Source organism: Bos javanicus, chromosome 13 (genome assembly GCF_032452875.1).
Source record: "Bos javanicus breed banteng chromosome 13, ARS-OSU_banteng_1.0, whole genome shotgun sequence".
NCBI lineage: Eukaryota > Metazoa > Chordata > Mammalia > Artiodactyla > Bovidae > Bos > Bos javanicus.
The window spans coordinates 65,829,091-65,852,287 of NC_083880.1; the positions used below are offsets into that span (position 1 = coordinate 65,829,091).

The 23,197-nt window shown below is 51.5% G+C and overlaps 1 protein-coding gene and 1 long non-coding RNA gene across 2 annotated transcripts in view; one reads left to right on the forward strand and one right to left on the reverse strand.

Annotated features, from left to right (window-relative positions):
• MTCL2 (microtubule crosslinking factor 2) overlaps positions 1-23,197 on the reverse strand; it is a 75,780-nt gene that overhangs the window by 30,241 nt on the left and 22,342 nt on the right. The window contains exons 2-5 of the mRNA XM_061437489.1: positions 22,381-22,605; positions 14,475-14,633; positions 2,318-2,380; positions 472-1,662 (exon numbers count right to left, since the gene is read on the reverse strand). Of these exons, the coding sequence (XP_061293473.1) occupies positions 472-1,662; positions 2,318-2,380; positions 14,475-14,633; positions 22,381-22,605 (1,638 nt within the window). The remainder of the gene's footprint in view (positions 1-471; positions 1,663-2,317; positions 2,381-14,474; positions 14,634-22,380; positions 22,606-23,197) is intronic.
• Positions 1,659-22,391, forward strand: LOC133259684 (uncharacterized). The gene is made up of 3 exons (XR_009740478.1): positions 1,659-2,581; positions 2,996-12,353; positions 22,087-22,391. It is a non-coding gene; the product is annotated as an uncharacterized LOC133259684 (long non-coding RNA).

A 23,197-nucleotide genomic window follows, 5' to 3' on the forward strand; every position in this document is an offset into this window, starting at 1 on the left:
TCTGTACGATATGGTTCAGTAAAAGGTTTATATATATGTGTGTGTGTGTGTGTGTGTATACACACAAATATATAAAAAGTAATAGGGGAGTTCCCAGGTGGTCCAGTGGTTAAGGGGCTTCCCAGTGGTGCTAGTGGTGAAGAACCAGCCTGCCAATGCAGGAGACTTAAGAGAGGCCAGTTCGATCCCTGGGCTGGGAAGATGCCCTGGAGGAGGCCGTGGCAACCTACTCCAGTATTCTTGCCTGGAGAATCCCAGGGACAGAGGAGCCTGGTGGGCCACAGTCCATGGGGTCGCAGAGGGTCGGGCATGACTGAAGCGACTTAGCACTGCACAGCCAGTGGGTAAGACTTCACACGCATCCATTGCAGGGGGCGTGGTTTCGATCTCTGATTGGAGGAGTTTTGCCTGGTGCACAGTGCGGCCAGGCGAAAAAAAAAAGCAATAGGGCCCTTGCCTGGGACGTCTTACCTGGAAGTCTGAGCCAAGGTCTTTGGCCAGAAGAATCTCCTTGGAGGGCCCCTGGGAGCTCAAGGCAGGCAGTGTGGAGAAGGGCTCCGGAGGCTCCTTGACGGGGCCCCCGAGGACCGAGTCTGCCTTCCTCGTGAAGGCGTTGAGCTCCTGCTGGAGCAGGCTCAGCCGCACCAGGAGAGCATGCATCAGCTTGGCGTCCCTGGGGCCCTCGCTATTGTTGTCTGGGGCCTCGTGCAGCCGGAAGTCGGCGCACTCGTTGTCCAGATAGGGGCGTAGGCCGGCAGAGAAGCCGTTGGCGTCGGCCACCAGGACGTCGATGGCCTTGCTGACCAGGACGGCCTGCTCCCTCAGCCCCGGCAGGGCCTCGGCCTCCCGGGCCCGGCAGAGCCGAGCGGCCGCGGGCCCCGGGGCCTCAGCCAGGGAAGCTGGCACGCACTGGGCGGAGTCGCCAGCCTCAGCGTCCGTCTCCAGCATGGGCCGCGTGCTCTGGCAGGAAGCCAGGTCACAGCGCTGGAGGTTGGAGAGGAGCACGCGGTTCTCATACTGCAGCTTCTTGACCTTGCCGCTGAGTTCGCCGATCTGCAGCTTGGCGGCCGCCAGCTCCTCCTGCGAGGGCTCGCTGAGCACCGAGCAGCTATCCTCCGACAGCGTCACGTCCAGCTCGTGCTCCGAGCGGTACTTGGCCAGCTCGCTCAACAGCAGCTTGTTCTGGTCCTCCAGCTCCGCGGAGGAGCGCCGCAGCAGCTCGGCTTCCTCCTCCACGAACTGCAGGTGTCGACGCAGCTCCACCAGGCTCTCCCCGCACTCGCCACCGCCCAGCGCGGAGAAGGCCAGGCGAGCCTCGGGGCCCCCGCAGCCACCGCCGCCGCCGTGATCCTTCATGTCGTCCATCTCGGCCCGCAGGCCGCGGTTCTCCACCTCCAGCTCCACGATGCGGCGGCTCAGCAGGTTGGCTTCCTCCTCCACCAGCTTCAGATGCACCTTGAGCTCCGTCTCCCGTGAGTGGGGGGCGTCCGCCAGCTCCTCCGCCGACAGGGCGCCGTCTAGGTCCCCGTAGAGCGAGCGGTACTTGAGCAGCTCCTCCTTCATGCCGTCGTTCTCCTTGGCCAGCTTGGTGAGCTTCTTGCACATGAGCGCCGACTCTTCCTTTGCAAAATGCAGCTGGCACTTCAGGTCCGCGCTGTCCTCCTGGGGCCGGAGGGGGAACAGGGAATAGGCAGGAGCCAGGAAAGTTAGTGTTGGGAGGCTCAGCCACACCGTTTCGGGAGCTCTAACTACTAGGTGCTGGGAAGAGAGTCTTGACGCTTAAGGCGCTGGGGGTCCAGAGAGGAGGCAGAGAGGCGGACGCAGCACACAAATGGGGCACACATATAGCCTGAGGAGTCCAGGAGGGCTTCCTGGAGTAAGTGACATTCTGTCAGTGTGACTGTTGCTGCTAGTACTACTACCATTGCTACTGCAGTTTTCTCATCTGTAAAATGGGGCAATGACGCCGCCCCCAACAGACCATGAAGAAAATTAAAGGAGACAATATATAAAAAGTGCCTGACACCCTGATCATCCAGAACCACTTGAGACTAACTGTATTCTGTGCCTGACCTGTGCTACAGACAGCACTATACAGAGCAGAGCATGTGAGAACCACGGGTTCAGGGCGTAGTTTGGAGAAGTAAAGCTGGCATCAAAGCTAAGAAAATGAACAAGGGGAGGACGGAGTAGAAACAGGGGAGGGGTGGACACCTCTGGGGACTCCTCGGGCCACTTGTTAAGCCAGGAGCCTTCAGACTAAAACCTGCCACTTGGGGTTATGCTGCCTGCGGCTGTGGAGGCTGACCAGAAGTACCTGCACCGAAGACTTCTTGTCCGTCTTCCCCAGGGAGCGCGTTCCTCTTTTCTTCAAGGAGTGCTGGAGGAGGATTAAAAAGAAATTGAACTGAAAGCTCACAAGGGTGATGCACATCCAAGAGCAGTCGTGGTAGCCAGGGTTCTGCTGAGAAATGCTGCCCTCCCCGGCCAGCCCAGCCCAGCCATGGCCAGCCTTGAGCAGCACCAATTGCTGAGTTAGAGGAGTCTTAAGACCACCGAGAGACTGCAAATGGAGAGCCAGGTCAGTACTTAAGACAATTCTGAACCCACCTGCCCAGGGTTCCTCCCCTCTCTCCCACCCCAGAATTGTGATCTAATCGGCTTGAGCCCAACACCTGGAAAATCTGGGTTTCCATTCTTGTTTGTCTTTCATTCATTCACCAAAGATTCCCTGAGCACCCATCATGTGCCAGGCAGAGTAAGGCATGGAGAATACAGCAGGGACCATGACAGACAGGTACCAGGGGGATATTGGAGTGTTATGCCCAGATCCTCCCCTTAGTACTAGAACATTCCTCTAGTCCCCCTTCCAGCGATGGTCACTGGCTGAGGGCAACTACCTCAACCAAGGTCTTGTGCCCTCCCTGTGGGGGCAAGGGGGGCAATGGGGGGAAGCCACATTCAATGACTAGTCCATGCCCTCTTCCCACACCAGCTCTGGAGCTCCCCATCGGATCAGCTGAGGCCATGAGTATGAATGCTCCACAACTCAGCTTCTCCTGCTGCCTCCATCTCTGATGGCGTTATTCCAGGAGGACGCTTCCATAAGCCTCTGCATGCAAATCTCCATCTCAGGGGGAATCCTGAGCTCAAGGAACCGGCATTGTAGTGAGAACTTTAATTCAGAGTGGATATTAGTAAACAGTAATATTTCTCTTATATTAAGTGAAATAAATCAGACAGGGAAAGACAAATACTGTATGATATCACTTTTACATGGAACTCCAGGTGGCTTCCCTGGTGGCTCAGATGGTAAAGAAGCTGCCTGCAATGTGGGAGACCAGGGTGTCATCCCTGGGTCGGGAAGATCCCCTGGAGAAGGGAACGGTAACCTGCTCCAGTATTCTTGCCTGGAGAATTCCATGGGCAGAGGAGCCTGGCTACAGTCCATGGGATCGCAAAGAGTTGGACACAACTGAGTGACTAACACACATTAATAAACAAAATGAATATGGTAAAACAAATCATAATTATATAAGAGGCTTAGAAATGATGAGGAACTGATCTTTTTTTTACAATGTAAATGGTAGGGTTTCATGCAGATAGGCTCTGATAATCATCATGATTCAAAAACACAGAAGCAGGGATTTTCCTGGTGGTCCAGTGGTTAAGATTCCATGCTCCCAGTGCAGGGGCGAGGGTTCTATCCCTGGTTGGGGGAACTAGGATCTCACAGGCTGCACAATGAGGCCAAAAAAAAAAAAAACAAACACAAAAATACAGAAGCAATAGGGGAAGAAATTGATACATTTGATTAGATAAGCAAATTCTATCTGGGGCAAAGAAATGCTCTAAGAAAAGTAAAAATATAAATGACTAACTGGGAAAAAATATTTGCAGTGTATGACACTGACAAATGGTTAATATCCTAAATACATAAAGAGAGTCACAAGATAAAGTCCAACAAACCTACAGAGAAATGGGCTAGAGAGATGAAAACCAGTTCACAGGCAAAGAGTGGTAAATAGCTCCAACCATAGGAAGATGGTTCCCTATTCATGGAAGAGAAATGCAAATTAAAACTACACTGAGATACAATTTCTCACCTATCAGATTGGCAAAAATCCAAACATCTGACAACACATTCTATTGATGAGGCGATGGAAAAACAGGAACACTCAATATCAGTGGCAAGAATGCAAAATAGCACAAGTTCTATAGAGGGGAATTTGAGGAATTGTTACAATCATCTTTTCTGAAGCTTCTCAGCATTTAAAAAAGTCACTCAGAGGCATGAGTCCATTGACCACGTCTTCCCTTGAGAGGAGTGAGTATTTCACTTAGTGGAGTATAAAACCACTTTGGGGTTGCATTTGACTTTTCAAGTCGGGCAGGTAATCTTTGAGCATGCTTCCAAGTAGTTTGAATACAGGTGCTTCCTGTCCACCACCTGTCACACCCCACCCCTGTAGGTGAGAACCAAGCCTCCTCTTTACTGAAGGCAAGAGAGAGGTCCCACAGCAAAACCAGAGCTGACGTGGGACCAGTTCTGGACAGAACTCTTGCTCTAGCTCCAAAAACTGGAAGGAGAAAATGTATCTTCTTCAACAGAGGCCAGGGCGGACCCAGCACAGTGGCTCTCAACCTGAGGGCAAATCAGAATTACCTAGAGGAAATTTTAAAAAGTGATACCCAAGATCCCAGCCCCAGAGATTCTCACATCATTGGTCTGAGTAGGTCCCAGGCATCAGTATTTTTAAATAGCTTCCCAGGTGATTCTAATGTGCAGCTAAGGTTGGAACTACAGAGCTAGGGAGGAAGATGAACCCGAGACAGGCTCTTAAGTTTATCTTAAAGCCCAATCAAATTCTAAAGAGACCTTTTGAAATGTAAATGAGGCAGGAAGGCAGAGGCTGATATTTCAGACGCTGGGTGCCAAGAGCAGGAAGGCAGTATTTGAGAAGGGCTGATGGGGGAATCTTTGAAAAGCTAGGAGGTAAGAGTAGGGAAGGTGGGTGAGGGTCACAAAACAAGTCTTTCCACAAAGAGCTCCTCCCACAAAAGAGGTCTGGGAAGGGGATGCTCAGAGAGAGACCCCCTCCCGCAGTGGTGAGGTGCGGGGTCTGGAGTCAGACGGTCAGGGTTGCAGATCTGGGCCTGCCTATCGCAAGTATATTGGGCTTCGCTGGTAGCTCAGATGGGAAAGAATCTGCCCGCAATGCGGAAGACCCGGGTTTGGTCCCTGCGTCAGGAAGATCTCCTGGAGCAGGAAATGGCCACCCACTCCAGTGTTCTTGCCTGGAAAATCCCATGGACAGAGGAGCCTGGTGGGCTATAGTCCATGGGGTTGCAAAGAGTCAGACAGAACTGAGCACAGAACACTTTCACATCACAAGCTGATGGGTGGGTCCGGGAACTCAGGTGGGACGCCTGGGTGAACCACTTCCTCTCCCAGAAATTCCACTCCATCATCTACAAAACTGAGCTACAGATTAAATGACTACTGCAGACCTCCTGGAGGAGGCAAGTGGGTGACAGGAAGGGGAGCCAGGGGTTCCCAGAGGCACTGAGAGGTCCCAGCCATCACATATAAAGGACTGAGATGATACAAAACCTGAAGTCATTAAAAAGGGCAGTGGGAGAGTGAAATTCACTGACATGATAAACTCTGAGACAGAAGTAAGGAAACTGTAAAACAAAACCTGCAACCCAAATGTCCACCAACTGATGAATGGATAATAAAACATGGTATATCCACCCAGGGGAATATTCGTCAGCCATGGGAAAGAATGACGTCCTGATCGATGTTACAACATGCTTGGAAACACTGTGCTGAGTAAAGGAAGCCTGTCACAGGAGGACACATCGCATATGATTCCATTTACATGAAAAGTCCAGGAGAGGCAAATCCACAAAGGCCAAAAGTAGATTAGTGGTTGCCAGGGAGGAAGAGGGAGTGGGGAGTGACTCGATGGCTTGAGGTTTCTTTCTAGGGCGATGAAGATGTTCTGGAATTAGAGAGCCGTGATGGCTGTGCAACTCTGAGTACTCTAAAAACCACTGAACTCTACCCTTTAAAAAAGACAACCTTTATGGTAAATGAATTATATCTCAAGAAAGCTGTTATTTAAGACAAGCTAGAGGGGGGCTTCCCTGATGCCTCAGTGGATAAGAATCCACCTCCCTATGCAGGAGACACAGGTTTGATGCCTGATCTGGGAAGATCCCACAGGCCGTGAGGCAACAAAGTGTCTGCACCAGAACTATTGAGGCTGGGCTCTACAGCCGGGGAGCCGCAACTACGGAGCCCATGCACTGCAGCTGCTGAAGCCCGCACACACTAGAGCCTGTGCACCGCAACAAGAGAAGCCACTGTAACGAGAAGCCCACGCACCACAGCTAGAGAGGAGCCCAAGTACCAACAAAGACCCAGCACAGCCAAAAATAAATACATAAATAAAATGATTTTTTAAAAAAAACTAGAACGTGTTACATCTTTATAAAAATAAGACACGTGTGTGCATGCATGCATGTGGGTATACGTGTGTGCGTGTGCATGGTGGGGGATATGATTTAAAGAATATACACCCAGTTGAAAACAAGGAGAGTACAGAGAACTTGCACTTCTCACCTTTCTAACCCCACATGTTTTTGAGAGGAGTGAAGACATAGTCCACCAGTGTTTTCTCCTTAAAGTTTTTTAAAAATTACATAATTTTTAAAAAGTAAATTAATACATAAAGCTATATTCTCACTGTAAATCTATACTATGCTGACAAAGCAGGAGTCCCCCTGTTTATACCCTCACCCAATCTCCTGAGGGTGACCACAGCCAAAGGTTGGCTGGAGCTCCTTCTAGACCTCTGGCTCTGTGTTTAAAATACTGAAATAGATGGTGTTCTTTTAGACTTTTTTCCTTCCTATGTTTACTTGGCTCTGTGATCTTTGATTTTTATAATAAGCACCTTAAGCAGAAGAAAACCCCTAAACATCCAGCATTTAAAAAGACAGCCTGTGTTCATGCTACATTATCATGTATGTTACAGAAACTGTGCTTATAACATAATCCCATCTTTATTTTGAAAAATACATACAGAAACCACTATACATTGTAAAGCATAAAGGCCTGAAAAGGCACAAACTAAAATCATGGGTTAGGCTGAAGCAGGCATCGAATTGAGGGAAGTGGTTAGGGGAGGCTTTCTTCTTTTATGTATGGTTTTTATCATTTCTTATATTTTGGAGAGCACACTCACATTCATTTAACTTCAAAAAAATCCAAAAGGGAATACAGTTCAGTTCAGTTCAGCTGTTCAGCCGTGTCCGACTCTTTGCGACCCCATGGACCGTAGCACGCCAGGCCTCCCATCACCAACTCCCGGAGTTTACTCAAACTCATATCCATTGAGTCGGTAATTCCATCCAACCATCTCATCCTCTTTCGTCCCCTTCTCTTCCCGCCTTCGATCTTTCCTGGCATCAGGGAATACAGTGAACCCATTAACCGGCTGTCTGACCCCAGGCAACCAAGGCAACCAGAGTCTGCTGTGTCCAGCCTTAGAGGTATGCTAGGCATGCATTTATGTGTTTTTGTAATGAAATTTTTGTTTCACTGACCTTGTATTACTTTTCTAGTCAAAACAAATGCATATGTACATTTCAATATGTGTGCACACACATAGAAAAACATACTGGAAATACAACAGATTGGAAAGAACTCCGACCCAAATAGTAATCTGGTAATTACGCAGAGGAATTCCCTCTGAATAGTGGGCTACAGGTGAAACTTTTTCTCCTTATGGCTTCCTTGTATTTTGTAGTCTTTCTCTACTAAGCATATGTTAACTGTCAGGTGGAAGGAGAAAGTTATAGTAAAGGGTTTTATTTTGTTGTGTTTTTTTTAACGTACTTTCCCCGAGGAAAGTCATGAATGCCTTTTTAATAGGCAGAGGGGGTGCTCTGAGTGCCCACCAAAAAAGGAGGACAGGACTTCTCTGGTGGTCCAGTGGCTAAGATTCCACGTTCCCAATGGAGGGGGCCCGGGTTCAATCCCTGGTCAGGGAACTAGATCCCACATGCCACAGGTAAAGATCCCACATGCTGCAACTTAGACCCAGTGCAGCCAAATAAATAAAAATAAATTTTTTAAAAAAAGAAAGAAAGTACAGGCAGTGGGCAGAGAAGAGGGGCTGAAGCAGGAAACCTTTCAGGACCAGAGTGGCTCCAGTCTTTTCTGGATGGAACGGACCCTGCCCCAACCCCATCTCAGCCACGTGGGCTCCCATAGTGCTCTGCGGCTCTGGAGGGAAAACAAGGCAGGCTCACAGAGCACACAGACCTTCCTCCCCTCTGCACGGCAGCAGCTGGTCAGGCGGGGTTACCTCCAGGGAGCCAGGACGTCAGAGCCCCTTTGTGGAGCCCCCAGGGGCAGATGTTCTGTTCCTGAGCCTTGCAGGGTGGGATGGGGCGGGGCGGCGCAGGACAACGCCTGAGCACCCACAGGAATGCCAGTCACATGTACCGGACCCCGAGGGCACACTCCTTGGCCGCCAAGCAGCAGGGGGCTTCCCCACCCACGAGCAACGCACAAGGCTGCCTCTGGGCAGCCAGGGTGGCGCCTCTAAGCATCATTGGTCTAACGGCTCCTAGTAGCAGCAGGAACTCTGTCCCCACTTGCCCTTCTCTCCCTTCTTGGGGAGACCAGGATGGTGCCCGCGCCCCCCCCCAGCCTGCACTGGAGAGGCTGCGGAACACAACTGCAGCGGCCCCCTGCCTGCTAATACCTTCCATCCTGCCAGGAAACAAAGACCAACCTTCAAGGAATAAAATGAGCCTTCTGCCAAAACAGTTGGGTAGATTTTCACCCAGTTTAGAGGGGATGTTTGGAAAGGTCTCCTGAAAACACAGACTGTGCTGTGTGGATGAAATTTCCTCTGGAGTGGTGGTGGTGGTGGTGGAGGGGGATCTGGGTTGGGGGTGCATCTCAAAGACTGAGGCATTCTTGGCTGAAGAAGCTAGAGAGTGGGTGTGGTTCCTGGCTGGGGGAGACCACTGGGGAGGAGGGAACAGAGAGTGGTTTGACAAGGGCCCCAGATCAAATCACTGGGACAGATGCCGCCAACTGCAAGCGCAGTCTTGCAACTTAACTGCTCCTTCTGTGGGCAACTGGCAGCCTGATATGGAGAGCTTCTTGCTAGAGGCAGCAGAAGCATATTTACTTATGACTTATTTTTTAAATTTTATGTTTTGGCTACGCCTCGTGGCCTGTGGGATCGTAGTTCCCTGACCAGGGATCAAACCCGCACCCCCTGCATTGGAAGTGCAGAGTGCTAACCACTGGATCACCAGGCATGTCCCAGAAGCATAGTTATTAGATTAAGGTAAATACTTCTTCGGGACCACAGCCATCATAGAGGTTGTCAGGGTGCTGACACAATACTGATAACCAGCATTGATCAAGTCCTTACCTGCTTTGTCTTGATCAATTCTCACAAACACCTCTGAGAAGCAGGGATTCATAGTCCCATTTTATAAACGAACCAACTGAGCACTAGAAAGGTTACACGATTTGCCCAATGCTACAGTTACTTGCCAATAAGTGGCAAAGCCAGGATTCAAACCCAGGCCCATGTGACTTCCAAGTTCAAGTTCGTCCTGCAGCACAGAGGCCATAGCAGGGCTGCACGACATGATGAATCCAGCAGACGGAGAGGGGAGCCCAAGTGAACTGATGCTACAGTCAGTGCCCTTCTTACCCCATAAGAGTGGGAATCAGGCCAAGAAGCCCGGGCCAGAGAAGGAGGTCCTCACTGGAATAAGCAGCCCCTTCAGAGGTCCTGAAACACAGCAGGGTTCCTTCTGGGAAGGCCCCTGGATGGGGCAAGGAGCGCAGGGGCATTGCCATGAGAGTCAGTGTGCCTTTGGAAGATGCAGAGAGTCCTTTCTCCTATCCTGTCTACATGCAGCAGGTCCACTCCAGGTATACACCCAAGAGAACTGAAAACGTGTCCACCCAAAAACCTGTACACAAGGGCTCACAGCAGCATTAGTTCATAACAGCCCCCAAAGTGGAAACAACCCCATGCCCATCAACTGATGAATGGATAAACAAACTGTGGTCTCTCCATACAAAGGATTATTATATGGCCAGGAAAAGGAATGAAGTACTGACACCTGTCTCAACGTAGACCTTGAAAACATGATGCTAAGTGAAAAAAGTCGGTCACAAAAGATCACATTGCATGATTCTATTTGGATGAAATGTTCACAATAGGCAAAACCATAGAGACAGAGAGTCTCTATGTCACTCATACACTCATACATGAGAGGTTGCCACGGGCCGGAGGGGGGAGTGGGCAGTGACTGTTGACAACAGAATGTTCTGGAATTAGATAATGGTGATGGTTGCACATCATTATGAATATATTAAAACCCATGGAATTGTACACTTTAAAATGGTGAATTTTCCCCTGGTGGTCCAGCAGTTAGGACGCCACACTTTTACTGCCAAGAGCCTGGGTTCAATCTCTGGTCACAGAGCTAAGATCCCACAAGCCAAAATAAACACATAAAATGGTGACTTTTATGGTATGTGGACTATATTGCAATTAAACAACTGTCAAGAGGAGTACCATCTATAGAACGTGGACAAAATGGGAATTCCCTGGATGTCCAGGGCTTAAGACTCAGAGTCTTCACTGCCAAGGGGCCCAGGTTCAGTCCTGGGTTGGGGAACCAAGATCCCACAAGCCTCGCAGCATGGCTAGAAAGAAAACAAAATAAAATGGGGACAAAAATCACTATGTACCTTGGGAGGCTGTTGGCTACACCACGTGAAGACACATAAAATGCTTAGTGCAGCGCCTGGTACAGAAGCGCTCAGACACAGCAGCTTTATTATAATAAATCCCATCAACATTGATATTGGCTTTCTGCCTAAAATACAAAGAAGGGGAGTGATCCTGGATTGGGGTTGGGGGGCTGCTATTACGGTTTTTGAGCTGCAATCCAGCTGGCGACAGTGCCACTGCAGACATGGCTGGGGCAGGCCACCCTCCCTTCTCTCCCGCGAAGTGCCGTCTCCATAGCAACCACATCAGCTCAGGCCAGGGGCTCCTGTTCCCAGCCGGGTGACAGCATCGCCACAGCAACCTGTCAGGATGGCAAAGGCAGATCTCGATGATGGGACTAGAGCAGCTCTGGCAGAATTGCTAAGGGACCCCTGTCTCCATAGAAACCATATCAGGAAAGAGAAGGAAGGGGGAGAGGGCAACCAGCCAATAAACACAGGGCCACGCCTCCCTGCCCAGATCCTAAGACTCCAAGGGACATCAGGGAAGGCTAAACCAACTCTGCTGATATCACCTTCAAGAGGAAGTGAGGGACTTCCCTGGAGGTCCAGTGGCTAAGGATCCACCTTGCAATGCAAGGGACACGGGTTTGATTCCTGGTGGGGGAACGAAGATCCCAAATGTTGTGGGGCAACTAAGCTCGTCCACAACTAAAGAGTCCATGCGTCACGACGAAAGAGCTGCATGATGCGACTAAGACCTGCTGTAGCCACATAAGTAAGTAGGAAGTGAACCAGTGTTTCCTGAGCATCTACTGTGTGCCAGGCCCCACAAAGGACTCTTTACACGCTTGACTTCATTTAAAATTTCACTAATAATCACCATGCCCCCCCTAAAAAAAAACCCTAACTACAGCAGTCATAAACGACCACCACTTCTAACACCAGAGTTCAGCGGGTTTTTTCCCCGATTTCCCTCCAGGCTATGCATTTTTGCATAGACACATATGCTTCAAAACCAGTTTGTTCTGTATAGGTCTCCAAAATGATTAGCGAGATTGCACAACATGCATGGTTCTATCATTTCCTTTTTGTGCTTAACAATGTACCTTAGAAATCTTTCCACATCACTGCATATGTATCTACCTTTAAAAAAAAAAAGGGAAAGTATGCCTAATATAAAATTTACCATTTTAACCATGTTTTCCTTTTATGGTTGTAAAATATACATAACATAAAATCTGCCATTTTTAACCACTTGCAAGTGTATACAATTCAGTGGTATAATCACCACTCACCTCCAGAACTTTATCATCACCCCAAACTGAAATGCTGTATGTAGTAAACAATATCTCCCCACACCCTCCCCCATCCAGGTTCTGATAACCTCCAGCCTACTTCTGTTTCTATGAATCTGACTACTCTCTGTGTCTCATCCGAGTGGAATCATACAATACTTGTCCTGTCGTGTTTGGCTTACTTCACCGAGCACAATGTCCTCGAGATTCACCCACATTGTAGCCTGTGTTGCAATCACATTCCTTCTTGGGATTACACATACAATGTAAGTACATACTACATATTTCTTTGTTCATCAATGGACATGTAGGTTGCTTGTACCTTCTGGCTACTGTGAATAACGCTGCTATGAATGCTGTTGTTTAGTCCCTCGGTCGTGTCTGACTCTTTGGGACCCCAGGGACTGCAGCCCACCAGGCTCCTCTGTTCATGGGATTCTCCCGGCAAGAATACTGAGTGGGTTGCCATTTCCTTCTCTAGGGGATCTTCCTGACCCAGGGATCGAACCTGGGTCTCCTGCTTGGCAGGGGGGGTTCTTTACCACTGAGCCACAAGGGAGGTCTGCTATGAATATGGGGGTACCAATATCTGCCCATGTCCCTCTTTTCAATTCTTTGGGGTATATACCCAGAAAGAGAATTGGCCTATTTGGTGACTCTGTGTTTAATTTTTTCAGGAATTGCCATATTACCTTATTCTTTCTAACTTCTTCATAGTGTTCTATGGCTATGAATCTTATGACTGATCACGAACCTCGTAAGCTAGGTACTGTTATTATCCTGACGTCACAGAGGAAGAAACTGAGACTTAGAAAGGGGAGGTAGCTTCAGGGTCTCAGCCACATCTCAGCCAAGGAAAGGCTGGGTGACCTCAGGCAAGCTCTCCCTCTCTGGGCCTCCTTTTCCTCTCTTTTTTTTTTAAATTTATTTATTTTAATTGGAGGCTAATTACTTTACAATATTGTAGTGGTTTTTCCCATACACTGACATGAATCAGCCATGGGTGCACATGTGTTCCCATCCTGAACCCACCTCCCACCTCCCTCCCTCCCCGTCGCATTCCTCTGGGTCATCCCAGTGCACCAGCCCTGAGCACCCTCTCTCATGCATCGAACCTTTCCCCCTCTTTTACAGTAGGAACAGCCTGACCTCCAAGGCACTTTCTGAAACTGTCTCTCCTTTTCACTATGAAGGGTGGCAGCAATGAGATGTGTGGAGACGGTGCCCTCTGGCACCAGGCCAGGCCAGGTCACAGGCGACAGGAGGCTGCCTGAGGGAAGGGGGCACCACCCCGCCCTGGGAAGCCCTGAGCAGCACATACCTCCCTCTCCACTCTGAGAAGCCTTTGGCACATCACACCAACACACCCAGCGGGAAGGGCAGCTGAAGGACTGCTCTGGCCTCGGGGCCGTGGTGTGTCCTGGAACGCTGGAATGCCTGTCCCCGGGAAGATGAGGCCTGTGCCCCAGCACAACATTTGATCCTAGGATGCCTCGGGAGCAGTCAGACAGCTGAGGCCCAGCTGGGGCCAGAAGGCACCCGGGCTGTCTGGGACACAGAGTGCTGGCTTCTGGAAGATTCCAGCCCTTAGGCATCGCCTCTGCTGGTGGTTTCTAATCAGTGCACCCCAGTGGGCCCTACTGGACCTGGAGGACATTCCTCCCTCTCTCGGGGCCATTTTCCCATCCATAAAATGGGTACAATCACAAGTTCACTGGGCCTATTATGGAAATTATAGAAAGTGTCTGGCATGGTGCTTAACATGTTGTACACCTAACACACGGCAGGAGGAAGAACGGGCTGCCAGGTGGGAGGGGCGCTCCTGAGCAAAGACAGAGAGCCTGGTGCCTGGAGTCACATTTAAGAAGCAGCTGTGTCCTAAAAATGTGCTGAGACACCAGTCAGAGGCCAGCCCCAGCAGTGACTTTACACCGAGTGGGAGCGCCTGGCTGTCCCTAAAGCACATCCATAAAATATATCCCGCTTAGTCCTTCTGATGACTTGGAAGTATTACTATCCCATTTTACAGATGAGGAGACTGAGGCGCAGAGGGCTGGGCTCTAGGCTGGGCATTGCTGCATGTCTTCTCAGGTAATCTCGCACCCAGTTGTGCTCCTTTGATGGCTGGCTGTCTCCTTCATTGGCCTCTGGGCTCCTGGAGGTCAGGAGCCACGTGTCTCTCAAGCACCACTGTGTCCCTGGTGTCCAGCACACAGTTCTCACAGGAGGTGCTCAGGGAGCACGTGCTGGACCAATGAATGAATAGACAGCTCTGCCAGGATGGCATAACAGTGCAGAGCAGAGGTTCAGAGACGCTGGCTGGGGTGGGGCTGGCACATGCCTGCCCAGCCCAGGCCTGGCCCTTCCAGGTAGGACAGGACCCTCACCTCTCTCGGCCGCTCCAGCTCCGTCTGCAGCACCTGCTTGGCCAGCTCAGTCTCGATAAGCCGCTGCCGAAGCTCCTCATTCTCCTCTTCCAGCCTCGCCCGTTTTTTCTCCACCGCCTCCAGCTCCTTGTGCAGCCGCACTGAGATGTCTTTAGAGACCTGAGCAAAGGCGAGTGACAAGCAGGGCGTGAGCGGGCTGAGGGCCATCCCACCTTGGCCACAGAGCAACCCCAGGGCAGGCAGTTACTCTTATCACCCCCACTTAAAGAGGAAGAAACTGAGGCACAGAAAGGTCAAGTAACTCAACAAGGGTCACACAGCCAGGAAGTGGGAGAACCAAAACCCAAACCCAGAAACCGTATGCTTCCTGTGTTCACATCATGGTCCAGCCCCTAGAAAGTGAGAGGCCCTGTCTATCCTTAGCAGTGCCTTTACATTTATCTGGATCTTTTAATGCTTCCAAAAGCCTCTCCCATCCACCTTCTCACCCAGTTCTCTCAAGAGCCTATGGCAGGACCAGAAACTCATTTTTATTTATGTATATATGTATGTTCTTACTTATTTTTGGCTGTCCTAGGTCTTTAGTGCATGCGCACTCTCTCTAGTTGAGGAAATCAGGGGCTACTCTCTAGTTGCGGTCATGGGCTTCTCTTTGCAGTGGCTTCTCTTGCAGAGCACGGGCTCCAGGTACACGGGCTTCAGTAGATGTTCCTCTCGGGCTCCTGCGACAGGTGGAATCCTCCCTGACCAGGGATTGAACCGGCAGGTGGAGTCCCAATCACTGGACCGTCAGGGAAGTCCCAGAAGCTCACTTTAAAGAGAGGGGAGGGACTTCCCTGGTGGTCCAGTGGCTAAGACTCCACGCTCCCAATGTAGGGGGTCCGGATTCAACCCCTGCTGCTGCTGCTAAGTCACTTCAGTCATGTCCGACTCTGTGCGACCCCATGGACGGCAGCCCACCAGGCTTCCCCGTCCCTGGGATTCTCCAGGCAAGAACACTGGAGTGGGTTGCCATTTCCTTCTCCAATGCATGAAAGTGAAAAGTGAAAATAAAGTCGCTCAGTCGTGTCCGACTCTAGCAACCCCACGGACTGCAGCCCACCAGGCTCCTCCGTCCGTGGGATTTTCCAGGCAAGAGTACTGGAGTGGAGTGCCATTGCCTTCTCCAAGTCAGGGAACTGGATTCCACACACTGAACTAAGAGTTCCCATGCCACAACGAAAGAGATCCCACATGCTGCAACTAAGACCCAGCACAGCCAAATAAATTAAAAAAAAATAATAATACATAGAGGGGAAACCCAGAGCAAGATAGGCTCCCCTAAAGCCCTTTGAAGCCCATTTTTTCTCTGCCAGTGACCAGCATATATTCCTGAGCAAATCATTTCCCTATTCTGCCTCTGTCTCCTTCACTACAAAATGCTGCTGCTAAGTCGCTTCAGTTGTGTCCGACTCTGCGCGACCCCATGGACTGCAGCTTACCAGGATCCTCTGTCCATGGGAGTTTCCAGGCAAGAGTACTGGAGTGGGTTGCCATTGCCTTCTCCTCACTACAAAATGGGTGCAATAATAATAGCACAATCTCACGGGCCGACAGGAGGCCTGAATCAGCTGTTGCACCAAAGGCTTGGCCCAGGGCCTGCACAGTGCGTGCTGGGTGAGTGGTGGCGGCTGCTGGGAGAGGCTGAGTCCAGACAGGGCATGGCTTGCTGGGGGTCACAGTGTGACACAGACCCTGAGGCCTGTTCCCAATTGTCTGGGATACAGTACATGCCCCAAATGACAGGGGCTGGGCAGCCGTCCAGGTCATCCCTCCGGGAGGAGCTGACAGACCCACAAACCCCAGGTCACCGGCTCCAGGACTCTGCTGCAAAAATGCTCCATTTCTTCAAGGACACCCCCTGTCCTATCCCCTGATGGAGGGGGTGAAAGGGTAGGAAAAGGGGTCCCTGGCGATGAGGAAGGCCCTTCTTCTTTTTTTTTTTTTTTTGGCTGTTCCAGGTCTCAGCTGCAGCATGCAGGATTTAGTTCCCTGACCAGGGATCGAACCCGGGCCCCCCGCACTAGGAGCATGGAGTCTTAGCCACTGGCCCACCAGGGAAGTCCCAGGAAGGCCCTTCTGAGATGGTAAATCATAACCTCCATCCCTAAGAGGACTGAGCACCAGCATTTGTTGAATGCCTGCTATGTGCCAGATTCACCCATCTTCACCCCAATTCTGCCCCCATTTTGCTGGCAAGGAAATAAGAGGCTCAGAGTGCAAATGACCTGCTCAGAGTCAAACAGAGATAGTGTGGGCCGAGCTGGGGGGACCTCAGGGGCTTTGGCTGAAGGACCATGTGGCCAGGACTCCACAAGGGGTATGAGGACTTTTGCCAGCAAGAAGGATAAGTGAGGCAGACAGCCCAGCGCCTTGGGCCTGCCAGTCTCGGAAATGGCCGTGGCACCTCCTCCCCGCCGGAAGGGAAGAGGGCCCTCCCTGGCTCTGCCTTCTGCCTGGGCCCAGGCCCAGCTCAGCACAGACCCCTTGGCAGTGTGCAAGGCAGGCCAGAAAAAACAACAGCCAGAGAGGAAATTCAGCACTCCCTCTCTCTCCTCCCTCTGTTGCCCACTGCCTCTCTCCACCCTTGAAGATCTCCAAGGGCGGCCAGAATCCGGCCCACCAGGCTCCCTCCACAGTCTCTCTAGGTCCCCAAAACCTTCCCCCTCCACAAAGTGGGGTGAGTGATTCCTCACTAGCAGAACAAAGACGTTGCAGGTGGCAAAACTGGCTTCAAGCCTAATTTCAGCCCTCACTGGGTGTGTGACCCAGGACAGGAGTTTTTTTAACCATCTAAAGTCTCGGTTTGCTCATCGGTAAAAGGGGGTGACAGTGCTTTGTCACAAAGGCTGTCATGGGGAATAACCAACACAGGGCTTGGGCTGATGCCTGAAACACAGTAGGTACTCAAAAGTATAATGATTTGGGGGACCTTTTGGTGGTACAGTGGTTCAGATTCCGAGCTTCCAATGCAGCAGGCACAGATTCGATCCCTGGTCAGGGATCCCACATGCCACGTGGTGTGGCCAAAAAAGAATAATGATTTTGTAATGCATTGTTAAGATTACCGCTTCACCTCTGCGCACTAATTTTATCCGACTTGGTCCAACATCTCATAGCCTCACTCTTGAGTTTAGTGTCAGTATTTCTGCTAGAGGTATTCAGCCCCGGGCTTGTGGCTCTGGTCCCAAGTTTTAGGCTGTGAGGTCACCCAGTGAGCCCCTGTCCTGATGAATACTTCATTCATTCATTCACTCACTCATCCATCTGCTTAGCCCCCAGCAGGCAGGACTGGTGGAGTACAGAGGTCCAGAATCCAGGCCATGTCTGGACTCCTTCATATCTCTCTATCCCGGTAGCAGTGCAGAGTCTGGCATATACTAAGTGCCTAATAAATGCCTGTTGGATGAACAAACAGATCCGAGACTCCAACAAGCAAAATGGGTGGTAGGCAATGAAGGAGTGAATGACTGACACATGGAGCTGCACCTGGCCAAACTTGGCTGGGGATGCGCCCCCCCAACCACCCACACCCCCAAATGTCCAGAGGGGGCTGTGTCCCTGACTGGGGTTGAGGGACCAGCTGCTGGGGGGGACCCGGGGCTCCTCTCCCAACTACACTCCCACCTGGGCAAGCTCCTCTCCACCTGGGGTTCACTCCATTCCCACCTAGGCCTCAACCTGGTGACCAGGTGACCCACTCCCCACCAAGAAGGCATGATCAGTGTGGATTCCTGGATCTTCTGGGGTCCATAAGTGACTCTGTGGATTTCACCCCTTCCATGAGTCCCCAGCTGCCTTCTGTCCCCTCCCCAGGAACCCCTTTCTCCATCTGCTCTCTATCCCCAGGGGTGCCTCGTAAAGAAGGCCGAGCGTCAGGTAGCTTACAGAACTCCAGTGTGGACAAATCTCAGATCCCCACAGAGCCCGGTGCCCCGATGAAGGCCCTCAGCAACAAAGAGCACACGTCTAGAGCGCAGGAGCCTTGCTGTCTGGGCCTGTCCCTTCCCCTCTCTGAGTCTCAGTGGTCCTTGGCCCCCTGGCTCCCACAGGTAAGCAGGCAGAATCAGGTCACTCCCTGAGCACGCACCACGTGCCTTTCAACCCTCAGGAAGTACTTTATCATCCCCATTCTGGGGCTCAGAAAGAAAAGGTCACTTGTCCAAGGTCACACACTAGGAAGCTACAGAACCAGATTTGAAATCAGGTGGGTCAGCTCTGGAGTCTTGCTCTCAGTCTGAGCCTACTGTTGGCCTGAAACTTGAAAACACATTGTGTTAATATTGGTAATAAAAGTATTAATAATAAGCACAGGGACTTTCCTGGTGGTCCAGTGGTTGAAAATCTGCCTTCCAGTGCAAGGGATGCAGGTTCTCTCCCTGGTCAGGGAATTAAGATCCCACCCATTAAGGTACAACTATGGCTCAGATGATAAAGCGTCTGCCTGCAATGTGGGAAAACCGGGTTCAATTCCTGGGTCGGGAAGATCCCCTGGAGAAGGAAATGGCAACCCACTCCAGCACTCTTGCCTGGAAAATCCCATGGACGGAGGAGCCTGATAGGCTACAGCCCATGGGGTCACAAAGAGTCGGACCCGACTGAGCGACTTCACTTTCACTTTCACTTTCATAGAGCCTATGCACGGCAAGGAAGATCCCATGTGCTGTAACTAAGACCCAGCATAGCCAAAAACTAAATATATATATATATTTTTTAAAAAAAGCACAACGTGTGCTCACAGCATCAGGGGCTCAAAGGGCCCCACCTGCCTGTCTCATGTGATCCCCTCACGACCCTCCCAACTATCCCCAAGTTGGGGCGACTGAGATACTACAGGAGGCAAAGCAGCTGCAGCTTCCGGAAACCAGGGCAAATCCCCAAAGCACAAACAAATGCTCTCAGCCATGAGGTCACTGTTTACAGCGCTGGGGCCCGGCTCCTGCCAAATGCAACTGGCAGCCTCCAGGCCACAGCCAGCTCGCTCATCAGTCCCTTGGCTCCTAAGCCTAAGGCTTTAAGGCATCTCTGTCACACTGAATCCTCAGGGCAGGAGCTGAGAGCCCTCACTGAGGAACACCCCATGTCCAGGAAGCATCTGGATTCAGTGTGGCTACATGCTCCCAAGAACCCAGGGAGGGTGGGAATGTCATCCCCATTGTACAGATGAGAAAACTGAGGCACAAAAAGCGAAAGTAACCTGCTCGAGTCACCCAGGAAGTAAACCCAAAGCCAAAACTTTTTCTCCAGCAACGGCTTCTAAGAAATGTTTTACTGGTGTGTCCTGGGGCCCCCTACAAGGGTCTCTTCAGGTGGGAATTTTCATCCCTGATTCCTGGAACCTGATACCCTCCCACAGGATCCCAGCCCCTGAGGCTGGGGCCTGGGAATCTGCATGGTAAACAAACCTCCAGGCTATACTTATCCATCTAGGGAGGCTGAGATTCCACCCACTTCCTCACCCTGGCCCAGCCACTCATCCTACTTTTAAGTTTTTCTCCTGAACAGTAACAGTAACACCCCAACCAACATTTACTTATTTGCTGGGGGAGCATCCCGAGCGGGCCCCTGTGCTCAGCATGCTCTTTACTTACACTATTTCATCTTATCCTCACAAAAGTCTCTCCAGGTAGAGACTTGCTGCACCCCCATTTTCCACATGGGGAAACTGAGGCTCAGGCTGCAAAGCAGCTCTCCCAAAGCCACAGGGCAAGCGAGTGGCAGAGCAGGTTTCTGTCCCCACCTCTGCCCTCCTCATGATGGACAACATTCCAGCTGAGATTCTGTGGGTCCTGCCAACTGTGAGAACCAGCAAAGAGTGAGAGAGCCTGGGGGGGCAGGGGGAGAGGGAGGACCAAGGCCTGAGGTTTCTTTCACAGCACCCACACCAATAATCCACCTGCTTGCTACAACCACTGGAGTTGCTAAAGCCCTGAAAATTCAGCTGCTCTAACCCCACCATTTAAGAGAAGAGGAAACTGAGACCCCAAGAAGTGGCCCCATGCCAGTCTGCTCTTGCTGGCTGAGAAATCAGAGGGTCCCTTCCAGACAGCAAGCAGTCCTTTCCACACTTAGGTCCATCAAGCCCTCCCAGGCGATACCAGGGAAGTCAGCATTCTGAGAACCTCCGAGAAACGCCCCAGAACGTCCCCAGTACATGGGACTGAGGGAGGCAGCCAGAGCTGTCCAGTCCAGGCCGGCATGGATGAGCTCAGCGCCCCAGCTGCAGGCTCAGGGAGAGGAGGGAGGGAAGGGGCAAGCTGACTGCTGATTGGCTGGTTCAAATCCCAACAGAAGGGGCCTGCTCCCCCCGCCCAGACTCCAGGGGCCTCCCCGCTCACACTCTGCACACACACCAGCTGCTCCCGGCTCCTCCCATGGAGGCACCAGCCACCCAGCCAGTCTGCTCTTAGCTCCAGCCTTCCTCCACGCCTTCCTCGTTTAAGGCTGACTTTTCTGGGTCTCTGCCTGAAAGCCCCAACTACCTGGACCCAAACCCAGATTCCTCTAAGCCTCTAGGGCTCTCCTTCACCCGCCACCCTCTCAATCCGGTGCTGGGATTTGAATATTTCTGTAACCATTTATCCCAGATGCTGTCTTCTCACATAGTGAGGAGCACTTCGTTTCTTGATTTTTTAAAAAGTATTTGTATTTAGTTGTTTGGCAGCTCTCCGTCTCAGTTGCGGCACGTGGGATCTTCGATCTTTGTTGCAGTCTGCCAGATGTTCAGTTGTGGCATGTGGGATTGAACCCAGGCCCCCAGCTTTGGGAGTGCAGAGTCTTAGCCACTGGGCCATCAGGGAGGTCCCTGTGCACTTTGGACTTGGAGATATAACCTTTCTGAGCTCTGTTTCGTCATCAGCAGACCTGATGCAGCTGGCACATGCAAGACAGCGGGAGACGCAAAGTCCAGGGTGGGGTTGGTGTTCACTCTTCACCCGCTTACAGGTGCCCTCTTCCTCCAACACTCCTTCTTGTGCCTCAAGCCTTGGCTCAGAGGTCCCCCTGCAGGAAGACCCCATAGGCCCCCAGGCTGTGCGAGATGCCCTCACCCCCAGCTCCTACATCCCTGGATGACGCTGGGCTGAGTGCTGAGAGCTGGGTGTTGGGCTAGGTCCCCCAGATTTCTCAGTCCCCAGACCTGGGCTCACACAGACAGGTAAGGCAGACTCCTCCCCCCGCCAGACTGCAGGCCATCCTTCGGCTCCCTGAAGCCGAGGACAGTGAGGTCAGGCAGCCAGCATGGGAGGCTGATGAGTCTGCGCTCTGCCAGCTACACAGCGGGTCCCGTGACCTTGGAGAGGTATTTCCTTTCCCTGAGCCTCACTTTCCTCACCCAGAGAAATGGGAATAATGATAGTAGCTAACATTTTTCAGTGTTTACAGTGACCTCTTACCTACCTGATCTCATCTCATCTCATAAAGCCCTGTGAGGCATGGGCTGCTGTTATACCCATTTTACAGATGAGGAAACTGAAACACAGGTGACTTGCTCAAAACCATAAAATTAGGGCATATTGGGGCCAAGATATAAACCAGCCTTATCCAACTCCAGACCTTCACTACTCTCCTTCAGCACAAGAAAGAAAACTTCCACGGAACTGCGCAGAGACAACACGGAGCCCAGCATCAGGTGTGTGGCTGCGACTCACACGGCAGCTGTTGCTGGGAGGATTCATATTGATGGCCTATCAGTTCATCAGGGATCCCCATTTACAGACGAGGATGCTGACATGCAAAGAGATGATGGGACTTGCCCAAGGGACACACAAGGAGTGAACTGACCAGGGCCCAGTCAGGCTCAGGACCCTCCCCACCACCCCACCCAGCAGGGGCGCCTCTGAGGACTGGGGAGGGGCCCCAGGCTCACCTTGACGTCCTGCTCCAGGCCACGGATGAGCTCGCCATCCACCTGGCCGGTCTGGGCAGCGCGGAGGCTGCGGCGCTCGGCTTTGCGCAACCGGTACTGCAGGATGCGACAGGTCTTGCTGGCCTGGTCCAGCTGCTGCCGCAGCTCCTGCAGCTGATACACATCCTCTTCCATATAGACGTCCCGCATCTCCAGCATCTCTGCCCGCAGCTCCTCGATCTCATCCTGCAGAGGGGAGGACAGGTCAGATCGCTGGGCCCTGTGGCAGTGGCCAGAGTGCTTGAGCACAAGCCATACCCAACACTGTCCTAGGCACCCCTCGGGGGAGGGGGGTCTGAGAGTGGTAGGCTGCACAATGCAACCCCTCAAGTGCCCACATCCTAATTCCCAAAATCTGAATATGTCACCTTACATGGCAAAGGGACTGTACAGATATAATTAAAATAAGGATCTTGAGATTGGGAGATTATCGTGGATTTTCTGGGTGGACCCAATGTAATCATAAACATCCATACAAGAGGGAGGTAAGGGACTTCCCTGGTAGTCCAGTGGCTAAGACTCCACGCTCGCAATGCAGGGGGGCCAGGTCTGATCCCTGGTCAAGGAGTTAGATCCCACATGCCTCAACTAAGAGTTCGAGTCCCACAACCAAAAAAAAAGATCCTGCATGCTGCAATGACGACTGAAGAACCCACGTGCCTCAACTAAGATCGGGAGCAGCCAAATAACTACATAAAAAGTAAAAGAAAGAAAAAGAGGGAGGCAAAGTGATCAGAGCAGGAGTAGGTGATGTGGCAGAGGCTGGGGTGATGTACGC